At 49.1% G+C, this 13549-nt stretch overlaps 1 protein-coding gene across 5 annotated transcripts; it reads right to left on the reverse strand.

Annotated features, from left to right (window-relative positions):
* Positions 1-1716: 1716 nt before the first annotated feature.
* Positions 1717-13543, reverse strand: CLEC17A (C-type lectin domain containing 17A). 5 transcript variants are annotated; one of them, XR_573356.2, is made up of 13 exons: positions 12753-13543; positions 12535-12609; positions 11127-11159; positions 10988-11038; positions 10863-10904; positions 10630-10671; positions 9695-9835; positions 9547-9609; positions 7603-7698; positions 7242-7393; positions 6282-6391; positions 2964-3259; positions 1717-2101 (listed from the first exon to the last, which is right to left on the reverse strand). XR_573356.2 is itself a non-coding variant. In XM_008711702.2 (13 exons), exons 1-12 carry the CDS (start codon positions 12790-12792, stop codon positions 3127-3129), a joined length of 978 nt encoding a protein of 325 aa, XP_008709924.2. In that variant the 5' UTR covers positions 12793-13543; the 3' UTR covers positions 1717-2101; positions 3112-3126. The 5 variants fall into 5 exon arrangements, 1 of the variants encoding a protein (XP_008709924.2); XM_008711702.2 differs by having other exon boundaries at positions 3112-3259; XR_005834600.1 differs by lacking the exon at positions 9695-9835.
* Between the last annotated feature and the right edge of the window lie 6 nt (positions 13544-13549).

Raw genomic sequence — 13549 nt, forward strand, 5'->3', positions numbered from 1 at the left:
AGGGGAGTCAGCTTGAGGATTCTCTCTCTCCTTCTGCCCCGCCCCTGCTTGAGTGCTTTCTCTCTCTAAAATAAATAAATCTTGTTTTTTAATTTAAATAAATAAATGTGTTCATAGCATTTTTTTCTTCCTCAGCTCTAGGTAATAATAACTCCATCTTTTCTGTTGACTAAGTTGAAAACTTTGGGGTGACTCTTTACTCCTGTCTTTCTCTCATACTCCATATCCAATCCATCAGCAAATCCCATTAGTTTTATCTTCAAAATAGATTAATTTTTGTCCTAACTGGTCCCTTTCCCCTCTCACCTGCATTATTGTAATAGCCCCAGGAGAGCCACACAGATTATCATCAGTAGACCCAGAACTCCATTCCTAGGCTCCTACCTCAGCCCACGATGTCTGTTCCACCACACCATACTGGTCTCTTTCCATAATTGCCAGCCAAGATAAGAGCTACAAGGTTGGGGCCCACAGGAATAATTCAGGTTTACAGACAGTCCCTTGAAAGGTGGCAGATGCTGTAGAAAGAGATCAACCATTGGAGACACAGACTGAGTCCAAAAATCAGCTCTGCAACTTATCCACTCAATGACAATGGGCAAGCCTCCGTTTCCCCAGCTATAAAATGGGGTCAGTAATTGTTCCAGCCGTACAGAGTCATTGTGAAGATTCAGTGGGAGTTACTGTGTCTATCTAGCCCATAAAACGTGCTGATAAACCGTGGTTTTTGTTATTTTTATCCACCAAGAATGTCCAACCTTTGCTCCCCTGGACCCAAAGTGGTAAAGGGGACCTCCGTCACACTTACCTCTCTACCTAAAATTAGACAATCATGAGAGATGTGGAAGGGAGATAGGTTTGAACCAGCTCCACTGTGGAACGCCCCCAGCATGACTCAAAGATGTGACCACAGCCCCATTTCCCCATTTTTCAACACACTGGGGGAAGCTGAAGTTTCCTCTTCTGAGATGCAGAAACTTCCCCTGACCCAGAAAAACAGTCACTTGGACCAGCGGCCCCCTGGGTAGAGGGCTTAGAATGGGGTGCCCACCCACTCTGCAGTCTGTAGTCTACATGGGGGGCTGGTTTCAGTACTGGCGAGTCGGGGCAGGTGTAGAGGTGGGAGGAGACAAGTAGAGATGGGAACAGGAAATGAGGTGAATGCTACCCTCCCCCACTGCCCCTCTGCTCAGAGCCTCTTTGCCATAATCACCTGCTCTCAGTCAATGCAAGGATTCTGCTACTCATCATGGGTAGTTGTTGATCAGTAAATTGATCAGTTTGGAGAATATCTACCTACTTTTGGATATGATTCAGGGATGGTCCAAAGGGATTACCGTGTTGTGTTGTGTTCAGCTGCAGGGTAGTACCAGCCCCCTAGGGGGTGCTTTTCATTGTCATAATCACTGGAGGAGCACCAGTCAATCAGTGGGTATTAGAGGCTGAATTGCATCTCCCCCAAAATTCATGTGTTCAAGTCTTAACCCCCAGTATGTCAGAATGTGACTGTACCTTGAGGTAGGGTCTTTGAAGAGGTAATTAACGAAAATGAAGTCATTACAATCAGCCCTAATCCAATATGACCTGTGTCTTCATAAACAGAAGAGATTAGGACACAGATACACACACGAGGGGAAGTCCTTGTGAAGACACAGGGAGAAGAGGGCCATCTAGAAGTCAGGGAGAGACGTCTCACCAGAAACCAACCACTTTGACAACACTTGATCGCAGACATCAGCCTCCAGAACAGTGAGACAATGCATTTCTCTCATTTCAGCCAGTCTACGGTGCTTTATTATGACAGCGAACCAACAGCGGGCAAGGACCACGCCGTGAACTGACATTTTGAGTTCTAACGTGGCAAGAGCTAATAGCCCAAGAAGGTCCCGTCAGAAGTAAAGTGAGTTACTTCCTCAAAGATCTTTACAAACCACACACAGCCTCAAGTCACCAGCAGGTGGAGAGCTCCACTGGGGTCCTGGGAATCTGAGTACACATTGGGTGAGCAGTCTTGCCTTTCAGCTGGTCTGCCTTTCTAGAAGTTTCACAGGACACGTCTTGGCAAAGGCCTGATTCTGCCACCTGGCTGGGCAAACCTCACCTGAGGTACGGAGAAAGTCGCCTGTCAAGAATAATGCTGCCCCCCTGCTTCCCGGAAGCTGTTCTGCATCAGGTGGGCTCCCTAAGTGGGAGCCCCGTCCCAGCACACCACGGTCCAGAGGAGCCGGAGTGTTTTCAGCTCCAACTCAGTCATGGTCAGACCCGGAGCCCCCAGGCCAGCACTGCTGCCTAAGAGCCATGATCGGGGACTTGGTGAGTGTCCTCAGACCCCAGAACTGGCAGACAATCCCTAAGACCTGGTCCCCCTCCAGTGAAGCACTTTCTACAGACTGAATCGCGGGCTCTCACCCAATTCATTTGTTAAATCCAACCCAATGTGATGCGCCTTTGGGAGCTGATTAGGTCATGAGGGTAGAACTCTTGTGTCCTTATAACGGGGACCTAGAGAGCTCTCACCCTTTCCCGCGTGGGAGAACACAGCACGAAGATGGCCATCTATGAATCAGAAAGTGGGCCCTCGTTACATCCTATGCCTTGATCTTGGACTTCCCAGCTTCCAGAATTTCAATAAATAAATCTCTGTTGTTCATAAGCCACCCAGTTTACAGCTTTCTGATAGAGCAGCCTGAACAGACTAAGACACCATCTGATTGAACAAGCCCACGGGGTACCTGGGGGGCTCAGTCGTTAAGCGTCTGCCTTCAGTTCAGGTCATGATCCCCGGGGTCCCGGGATCGAGCCCCTCATCGGGCTCCCTGCTTAGCGGGGGAGTCTGCTTCTGCCTCTGCCCCTGCTTGTCTGCACTCTCTCTCGTTCACTCTCCCTCTCAAATAAATAAATAAAATCTTTAAAAAAAAAAAAAAGAACAAGCCCTCAAGTCCTCGCCCTAGAAATGCTCTCACTTGCACCCACGGCACTTGCAACACCCAAGCTCCTCGTTCCATCTTAGGTATATCCGTGTCGGCTCATGGAGAGGCGGAGTCTTCCGTGGAAGGGCAGGAGGCTCTCATCCCAAGAGCCGAGGGGCACTGGGTATGGACCCACACCCACCCTCAGCCGTGGGGTTCAGCAGGAACATTTCCGCTCACAGATCCAATATGTACTCTTGTCACAAGAGAGGTCATTCCAGGTGCCACCTCTGTTCATGCTGGCACAGTCCTCATCAAAGATGTTGTTGGGTTCCTCTGGGTCCCAAAAGCTGGACAGAGGAAAAGCGGGCATGAGGAGGGATGAGTAGATGGAGCTCAGAGGGGGGTTTCAGAGCATTATATGTGATACCGTGACAGTGGATACATGACATCATACATTTGTCAAAACCCGTAGAATGCACAGCATTTAGAATGAGCCCTAATGTAAACCACAGACTTTAGTTCATAATAATGTCTCCATATTGGTTCATCACTTGTAACATGCGCCACACAGAATGCGAGAGGTTAATAATAGAGGAAAATGTGTGCGGGAAAGAAGGAATATGGGATACATTTCTCTGTACCTTCTGCTCAAATTTTCTGTAAAAAATAAAATCTATTAATTAAAGAAAGAATATGGGGGGAGAGAAGGAAAGGCCTTCGTGGTTCAAGTCTCTTCCATCCTAATCTTGTCTTCAGCTTTTCAGAATTACGTGAAGCCGCCAAGTTATTCCCTTCACCGCAGCTTGTCTGCTTTAACTCAGCCGCACCTCCCCGTTCGCCAGGACAGTCCCGGGCTCCTGAATCCGTTTCCTGCATCTACTCAGTTTCTGCCTCTTCTTACAAAGAACTCTTCCTTCGCCCCCACAGTCCTCCCAACCTTCCAGGTACTGTAGTGTCTTAGATCACATTCCCTTAAAGCAGAGCCTGATTTGGCGATTCAGGTGCGTGGGATTTACTAAGGGTGCTCTCGGGAGAGGAGTGGGAGAAGCAGGATGGGGCGGGGGAGGAGTTGAGCAGGGATGTGGCTTCAGCCTGGTCTAGCCTCAGCCTGACCCGACGGGGAAATTCTAGGGTACGAATAGCACCCCAGAGTTATCTCGACTTGTGACAAGGGATCCAGCTTCTCTCAGCCACTACCGGGAGACCCCACTGGGAGTGGAGTGACCTTCTAGCTGAGCGGGGCTGAGGACAACTCCCCAGAGAAACCATAATCGTGAGCCTTTAGCAGTCAGCGCCCCCTGCTGGGGGAGGGCTGCACCAGCCCCACGACGGGGTCTGAGTGGGACACCCACAGCGCCGCACTATGCCACGCCCTCCTGTTCACAGAGTTGTACCGTCCTCTAGGAATCTTTGCTTTTTTTTTTTTTTTATGTTTTTTTATTATATTATGTTAGTCACCATACAGTACACCCCTGGTTTTTGATGTAAAGTTCCATGATTCATTTGTTGCGTATAACACCCAGTGCACCATGTAATACGTGCCCTCCTTACTACCCATCACCAGTCTATCCCATTCCCCCACCCTCCTCACCTCTGAAGGCCTCAGTTTGTTTCTCAGAGTCCATAGTCTCTCATGCTTCATTTCCCCTTCTGATTACCCCCCTTTCTTTATCCCTTTCTTCCCCTAACGATCGACCTTCCTAGTTCTTATGTTCCATAGATGAGAGAAACCATATGATAATTGTCTTTCTCTGCTTGACTTAGTTCACTTAGCATTATCTCCTCCAGTGCCATCCACGTTGCAGCAAATGTTGAGAAATCTTTGCTTTTTTTTTTTTTTTAGATTTATTTACTTATTTCAGAGGGAGAGAGAGAGAGAGCATGAGCAGAAGGGGCAGAGAGGGAGAGATAATCTCAAGCCGACTTCATGTTGAGCATGGAACCCAACAGGGGGCTCAGTCTCACCACCCTGAGATCATGACCTGAGCTGAAACCAAGAGTCAGACGTTTAACCAACTGCACTGCCCAGGAGCCCCATTCTTCCAGGAATCTTTAATAAAAAATGAGATCCCCTGTCAGGACACTAATATCTCTAATATATAAAGAGCTCTTAGAAATCAATAAGAAAAAAAATCCTGGGGCGCCTGGGTGGCACAGCGGTTAAGCGCCTGCCTTCGGCTCAGGGCGTGATCCCGGCGTTACGGGATCGAGCCCCACATCAGGCTCTTCAGCTATGAGCCTGCTTCTTCCTCTCCCGCTCCCCCTGCTTGTGTTCCCTCTCTCGCTGGCTGTCTCTATCTCTGTCAAATAAATAAATAAAATCTTTAAAAAAAAAAATCCTGATAAAGGGAACCCTGGGTGGCTCAGTCGGTTAAGCATCTGCCTTCAGCTTAGGTCATGATCTCAGGGTCCTGGGATTGAGCCCCATGTCAGGCTCCTGGCTCAGTAGGGAGCCTGCCACTCCCCCTGCTTGTGCTCTCTCGCTCTCTCTTTCTGACAAATAAATAAATAAAATCTTTTTTTAAATCCCAATATAAAAATATACCAACGATACGAATAAACAGTTCACAGAAAAATTAATACCTGTGGCTATTAAACATATGAGAAGATACCCAATCTCAGTCATTATAAGAGAAATGCAAATTAATACTATATTGTGATTCCATTCAAAAATTACAAAAGTTTGATAAACTCTTGAAGAAGAAAAACATAGTCAAGCCAGTGAAAGAATAAATTGGTATAACCACTATGGGGGACAATTTGTTAACATTTACTTAAAATACAAATACATACACTCCTTGAGAAAGTAAAGTGTAATGGCCAAGAGTATAGACTTTAAAGCTAGGGTGGCTGGCACTGCCACCTGCTAGCACTCTGACCCGAGGCAGGTTGGTTAACCTCTCCATGATCAGTCTCATCTTTAAATTGGAGATGATAAGAAATAAGATAAAATAAGATGGCGATGATAACAGTACTTTCCTTACAGGATTACTAAAAAGATTAAATAAGTGGGTTAATATATGTAAAGTGCAGAGAGTTAGAGACAGAGACACAGAGACACAGAGACCCCACTCAGCCTCTTGGCAAATCAAAAGCTTCCTCTCCCTCCCGCCATGTAGCCACCCTTCCTTTCTTTTTTCCCCCCAACCACTGACCTGAGGACGTAATGTATTTGAGCAGTTGTGCTAAAAGGAGGAGATGTTGCAATGGAGGAAAATTTAAAAGGTACGGGGACCAGGAGCCCTATCGGCAGAAAAGCACCCCTGAGCCTCCTCAATCCAGCCTGGCCTGGGATTCTAGAGAAACTTCTGGCTCAGACTGCACAAAGACCCACAGGGAGCAGAGACCTCAAGAGCCCTCCATACTTGCCTCAGAGTAACCGGTGACCCATCCAGCCACTTCCAGTCCCCTTCGCGTTCCCTGTCATTCAGCCCCAGCCAGTATACCCGTGGAGAGCCATGAGCCTTGGACACAAAGTTCTGCAAGTACAATTCAGTCATTCAGCCATTCAGCCATCAATTTAATTACATCAAATGTAAATGGTCTAAAAACACCAACTAAGAGCCAGAAATTGTCAGATTGAAACAAGACCCAACTATATGCTGTCTACAAGAAATCCACTTGAAAATAAGGACAGAGATAGATTAAAGTAAAAAGATGGGGAAAGATAAGCCATGCAAACATCTGGGCTCAAATCCCAGCTCTGTCACTGGCCAGTTGTAAGGGACCACAGGCAAGTTTCTTAAATGTCCTGTGCCTCAGTTTCCTCATCTGTGAAGTACAAATAATACGTACTTTGTACAAATGGTTTTGCTGTCTAATCGTGGTAGCACCAAGTCATTGCAGTTGCTTACAAAATGCCAATTCCCCACGGGTGGGACTACTTCCCTACCACCTAAAAGCATAGGAGGACCCATGTGACTTGCTTTGTGAGTACAAGTAAGTGGAAACTTTCCGAGTCCCCTTATACTTTCACCACTGAGCTACGGGGACTGTTACTGTGGCAGAACATAACCTCTCCTGACTCACACACTAATTTACAGGGCTGTTGTGAGGATTATGTTAATGTAAGATATAAGATGTTTGGAATACAGCCTGGAGAATAGAAAGTGCTAAGAGAGAGCCATTATTATATCTCCAGGTTAGCAAAACAACTGAGACTCAGAATAAGAAACACAATCAGGATTTGAACTCAAGTAGGGTCTGTCCTCTTAACCTTACTATTAAAAGTCTTAGTGGCTCAAAAGCAATTCCAACTTCTCTCCATCCAGTCCAGGGAAAGATCTGTGAATCCCACGGATTCTCAAGGGCTTGGAAGGGACCAATCACCTGTTCAGCAAAGCTACTGATGATGACCAAGTGAGAGTAATTCTCCTGGCAGAACTTCCGGGCTTCATCCCATGATTTGGTGGTTGAGGAGAAGTAGTAACACTTGCCCTCAAAGGGAAGCCAACCCTCCGGGCAGGTGACCCTGGTACAGTCTGGGGACAGAATAAGAGGCTGTCAGAATGGCCCCAGAGCCAGGGTCATGTACATGGTGTGCCATATACAGTTGTGCAGGCTGTGCACTGCTCAACTCCAGGGGGCACCGTTCAGACAGACTGCAGTGAGACTCGTCCCCATGGATTTGTGCAATGTGCCAGCCCTGTCATGCCCTCCATCTCAGGACAGTACCCCAAGTCTCACTCACCTAATAAGCCCCGAAGTTCTAATAGGGACTGGTTGGTGTTAGTTCTGATATGGTCAATGTCCTTCTTCAGGCCAGCTATCCCTGCCATGCCAGTCACTGTCAGCAGAGATAGGCTGGAAGGTTAGAAACCCAAACCCCCCATCTATCCACCCACCCTCCACAGACTGCAAACACACTAGACAGAAGCAAGATCTGTGCTCCCCACTGCACCCTCTTTCTAGTGGCTGGTGCTAGCACTCAAAATGACACGCACAGTGCCTAGAGAGAGTCCTAGAGTGGCTCAGAGGAGGGATTGATCTCTGAGCCTTGGGGAAGAGTGGAGATGGGGGACTTCCTGGAGGAGGTGGTTTTTGATGGAAGATGGTGACTCAGTATCTGTGAGAGGAAGAGAGAGCCTCCATAGGCAGGGGCCACCTTGGAAGCCGAGGTCCAGAGGCAAGTGTGTTGGGGAAGGCTGCAGCGGTAGAGGTCAAGGCAAACCTCACAGGAGCTAAAGCTCAAAGTAGGATGAGGTCTGATGTCCAGGGCCTTGAATGCTAAGCCAAGGGTTTCGTGTTGGACTCTGGGCAGTGAGAAGCCAACAGCGGGTTTCGAGCAGAAGAGTGGCTTGATCTGAGATGTACGGAGAAGGCATGTGCATAGAATGGAACAATTTTCGACTTCAACAAACATGGTGAAGGCCATGCCAGCCCAGAAGACTTTGCTGCAGCTAATGCGTGTATTCCCACTACTCCCACACAAACATGCCCTCTTCCAGCTTGACACCCTTCCCTCTTACTCACTGCTATTCCCCGTCCATCTCCAGGTCCAGTCAGTTTTACTTCCTAAACCTTTCTGCTCCACCCACTTCTCGCCATCCTCATGGCCACCACTCTCATCCAAGCCATCACCACCTCTCACCTGTTCAACTGCACCGTCTTCCTCCCTTGTACTTACGATGTTGCCTCCTACCACAGGGCCTTTGCATATACCTGGAACCCTCAACCTCTCACCTGATTAAATTTTTCTCTTCCCTCACTCAACTGTAGCACTCTTTTCCTAGGGAAGCCCTGTACGACCCCCCAAAGATAAGGTCAAGATCCCTAACTAGATTTTTTTTCATAGAATTGTCTTCCTTTGGGGGCGCCTGGGTGGCACAGCGATTAAGCGTCTGCCTTCGGCTCAGGGTGTGATCCCGGCGTTATGGGATCGAGCCCCACATCAGGCTCCTCTGCTATGAGCCTGCTTCTTCCTCTCCCACTCCCCCTGCTTGTGTTCCCTCTCTCACTGGCTGTCGCTATCTCTGTCAAATAAATAAATAAAATCTTTAAAAAAAAAATTGTCTTCCTTCGGACTCTTCATTGAGATTTGGAATTTTATGCTCATTCGAGTGACAATTTGGTAAATGGTTCTCAATACCTGCCTGTGTTATCCAACAGAAATAAAATATAAACCACGTACATAATTTTAAACGTTCTAATGGCCACGTTTTTTTAGAGTCAAAAGAAGCAGGCAAAATTAATTTGAATGTTATTTCTTTACTTATCCCAATATATCCAAAGTATAATTTCAATGAGTAATCAATATGAAAGATTATTATTATTATTAATATTGTTGAGATATTTTACATTCTTTTTTTTGTAGCAAGTCTTTGACATTGGTGTGTATTTCACAATTACAGCACATCTCAGTTCGGAATGACCACATTGCAAATGCTCAATAGCCAGTGACTCATGGCCACCATATTGGACAGTGGAGGTCTAGACACACATGCACACACACGCACACACACACACTCCACAGGAACAGGAACTGTGCCTGGTGTGTTCACTATCCTACTCATGCCCCGATACCTAGCACAAGGCTTGGCAAAGATGGGATTGGAAGTGGTCTTGGAGTTGGGTTTGAGGGGTCACACGGGGTGTTCAATACACATGGCATGAAGGGACAATTGAAAGCACTCACCATTTGCTCGCCACTCCATCTGCTGAAAGGTTAATATCCTTAGCTCTTCCACCATCTCCTGGTCTATGAGGAAGAATCCATCTTGAGCCCAAGTCCTCCCGTGCCCCATGCTCAGCTTCTCCCCATGCCCCACCCTCTTCCTACTCACACTTAATCAGGGTCACAGCCAGACCAGTGCATCCCAGGACCAGTGACACCACCACCAGCATGCACAGGTACACCACCAGTCTCTCTTCCTGGTAGCACCCAGGACACATGGACTTCCGACTAAGCTGGGACACTGGAGTTACTGGGGGATGAGGATGGGGGCAAAGAGACCAATATCGGTGCTTTAGAGAATGAGGAAGAGACACTTGAGTGTCTCTCCAAAAGCAGAGGGACAGAGATCCGTGGTCATGACTGTATCACCAGACAGGGTCAGCTAGAGAGGGTCAGGGGGAAGGAACCCTGAGGAAGCCCAGAAGAGCACTTGCTGTGCTCCAGGGCCACCCCTTCCCCAAACATAGCCCCCTCCCCATCTCCAAATAAAGCCACACCACCATCCCATCCCCACTTCCAAATCCACCACCATCACCATAACCTAACGCAACTACAGCCCCACCTGGAACGCTGAAGGGAATTTACTGTGTGCCAAGCAGCCCGTCACATCCTTATTATCTTATTGGATCCTCACCCTTATGACATACACGTGACTATTATTCCCAGTTGGCAAGTAAGTGACCTGAAGGCTTAGAGAGGTCATGCGTGACTTGCACCCAGCGCTGCTCCTAACATGTATGACGCATTGTCTTATACTCTCCAGCGGCTGCTGCCCAAGCTGCTCCCCATTCTAGGGTCTTTGCATCAGGGGCAGAGAATGTTTCCCATACCTTAACCAAGTAGGCGGTGGGGCCTGAAGAGTATCAGGCAGACATCCTATATCCCTCAGGGTCTGGTCTAGACTCAGAGAGGAGGAGCTTCTGAAAGGACACGTTTCTCTGCCCCAGAGTCTCCCTCTAGGGAGTCCCTATAGGTCTGACTGAAGCATACTTGCAACCATGACAGGGAAGCTAGGGGCCCACCTGGGGGGGCATGAGGACTTACTAGCTGGAGATGGCTGGAACGGAGGAGGCTCCAGATTGACACCTGGAAGAAAGGGAGAGAAACATTTATTCAAAACTTGTTGGGGGAAAGAAGTTGCTGAAACACTCGGTCTTCCAAGATCAACATCTCTCCCATTCCCATCTGATTTGTTCTCTGGTCAGAATGGGGGAACTGGAGGGAAGACCTCCAGATGTCCCCTCCCAAACTTCCTAAAGGATCTTCCCACTGCTCACCCAGTTGAGGAGATGTGCGGGAGACAGGGTTCAGATCCAGGCCTAGAAGGGGTCAGAAAGACAATGGTTATGCAGACCAGGTCTTCAGCCAGGTAAACCAAAAGGCCCCAGCCCTCGATTCTCACCTTTGATCTTCGGGGACTTGCAGGGAAGTGGAGGGTTCTCCATTTTCTTTCCTGGGTGGGGAGGAGGAGGAATGGTTGCTCAGGCCCAGAGCAGGGCAAAGCCAGCACTGGGTCTCCAGTACCCCCAGCCCCAGCTCACCTGCCCTCGGAGGCCTAGGCGGAGCCATTAAATCTGCAGAAGAGAAGTTTAGAATTAGAGCTGGTATGCAGATTGGAAACAGATCAGAGGCAGTGATGGAACCAGGACTGGGACTAAAATGGAGGGCTATGGATAGGTTTGAGCTCAAGAATGGAATTGGGGTTAGAGGTGGGGACAGGGTTCAGATAGAGTGACCAACCATCCTGGGTCATCCAGGACTTGCCCAGTTTTCACGGGAAGTCCCACATCCCAGGAAATCACTCAGTCCTGGGGAACCTGGGACAACTGTTCACCCTCAGTTAAAGACACAGGTGAGTTTGGGCTGGGGTTGCAGTCAAGGCTGTAGTTGGTGGGGATGGGGCTGAAGATGGGTTGGGGACAGTGATGGACGTGGCAGTAGGGTTGTGATTCAGGATGTAGTGGAGGTAAAGATTGGGAATGGAGCTGCACTGGGGCAGGGGGAGGAAGTCACAGTTAGGGTTTAGTCGTGCTGAAGTAGAGTGATGACTTTGGATTTGGAAATAAAGATAGGGGTGGAGATCGGGCGGCAGTCGGAGACGGGGAGGGGCTAACTTTGGGGAAGGGATAACACTGATGATGAGATGGTGGAGTCCCACCTTGGTGGTGGCTTTGAGAACTGCACTAGGACCGAGTGAGAGCCAGGAGACAGACAAACAGCCGAGCCTTGTTCACCTCCTACCTCATTCTGAGCCCCACGGTGCCCAGGGACCCCCAGGTTGCTCTCTCTTCAGATTAAGTAGTGGTGGACACGGTGCCCCACCCTGCATGGAATGGCCACTGTCCAAGGACACCAGCTCAGCACAGTCAACCCCCAGGGACCCCAGCCGAGTTAAGGCCTTCACTTTTATACCCACTTATCAGGCTCTTGTTGAGTCCTGGGCCAGGCACGGAGCACCCAAGTCTAAAGGTCAATCTGGGCCCTGCGTGTGAACGCGAGGAGGTTGGGGAGCCGCTGGTCCACTCACAGTTTTATGAAACACCAGCTTTCGTGTCTCAGGACCTTGCCTCCGCCAGTTCTCTGCTGGGCTTCTCTTCGTAACAAACTCCAACTCATCCCTTAAGTCCCACTCTAACATCCCCTCCTCTGACCCCAATCCTCCCACCACTCAATTCCCGTCAAGATTTTCCCCATTCTCCCTACTCAGACCTGCTCCCCTGAGGCTGTGCCTAGCACTGCCTCTCCCATCGGACAGAGACACCCTCAAGGGCAGGTTGGAGACACAGGTACTCCTGCCCGCATGCTGCCTTGCATGAGCTGGGTACACGGGAGGCTGACTGCGCGTCTATAATGCCCAGCTAATGCCCAGCCAGTGTGCCCTGGGGACCCTGCTTTCCCCAGGCTACAGACCACCCATTCCTCCACCCAGCCTCTGAGAAGTCCTCTTACCTGGCTTGGGAGGAAGGTCCTTGTAGGGCGGTGCCATGTTCTCATAATCATCACCATCCTCCTCCTCTCTGGTCCCTTCCAGAGGAAAGGCAAGTGAGAGCCCAGCCCATTCCCTCCTCTGTCCCTCAGGCCCCCGTTTGCAGCCACAGGGTGGGGAATACTGTGATCCGGGTCCCGACCATTCCTCGCCCCCAGCTCAAGCCTGGCCAGGGCCATACCTGGCAGGTCCTGGCACCCAGAGTTGGTATACGTGTACATGGCTGCAGCTAACGCGGGAGCCTGAGAGGGAGAGCCGGAGCCGGTCAGCTTCTGCCCCTCTGCGTCCTGCTCAGGTGCCGGGGGTTTCTCTCAGTTCCCTTTTTCGTCAAAAGTCAAGTGCATGCAAATCTACCTTCAGGGGAACCACCCAAACCACGTATACACACACACTCACACTCACACACACATTCACACACACACACATTCACACACACACACACACACACACACACACCTTTCTCCCAGTTTGGATTCATGCACAGAAGTGACAAAGACAGCAACCCCTGCCTTAGAGCACCAGGCCCTGGGTGGAAAAGATGGATAAGCTCCTTCTCTCATGGAACTTTCCATCAAGACAAGACAGACACTGAACTAGCATAAACATAGAAACAAATAATGTGGTTTGGTTTTTTTTATTTTATTTCCAATAGTCACTAAGCATTATTTAAAAGTAAAATAGAGTAGTGGGATAGGATAGGGGCTAATGTAGAGAGATAAAGAGGGAAGGCACCCTGGAAGTGACATTTGCAACCAAATGTTAAAGGGATAGGTGCTAAGTACTCCCACATTCCACAGAGAGGTGCTAGGACCCTGGCTCAGTTATCTCTGGCTGCATAAGGACAACAAGCACTTAACTCTCGCGCGCCGTTTCTGTGGCTCAGAGTTCAAGGGCAGCTTGTCTGGGTGGTTCTCTCATATGCAGTCAAGAGGCTCCCTGGGGCTGTGCTGAGGTTGGAGAATCTGCTTCCAAGATGAA

The sequence above is a fragment of the Ursus maritimus genome, unplaced genomic scaffold (assembly GCF_017311325.1).
Source record: "Ursus maritimus isolate PB19 unplaced genomic scaffold, ASM1731132v1 scaffold_14, whole genome shotgun sequence".
In the NCBI taxonomy this organism is placed as follows: domain Eukaryota; kingdom Metazoa; phylum Chordata; class Mammalia; order Carnivora; family Ursidae; genus Ursus; species Ursus maritimus.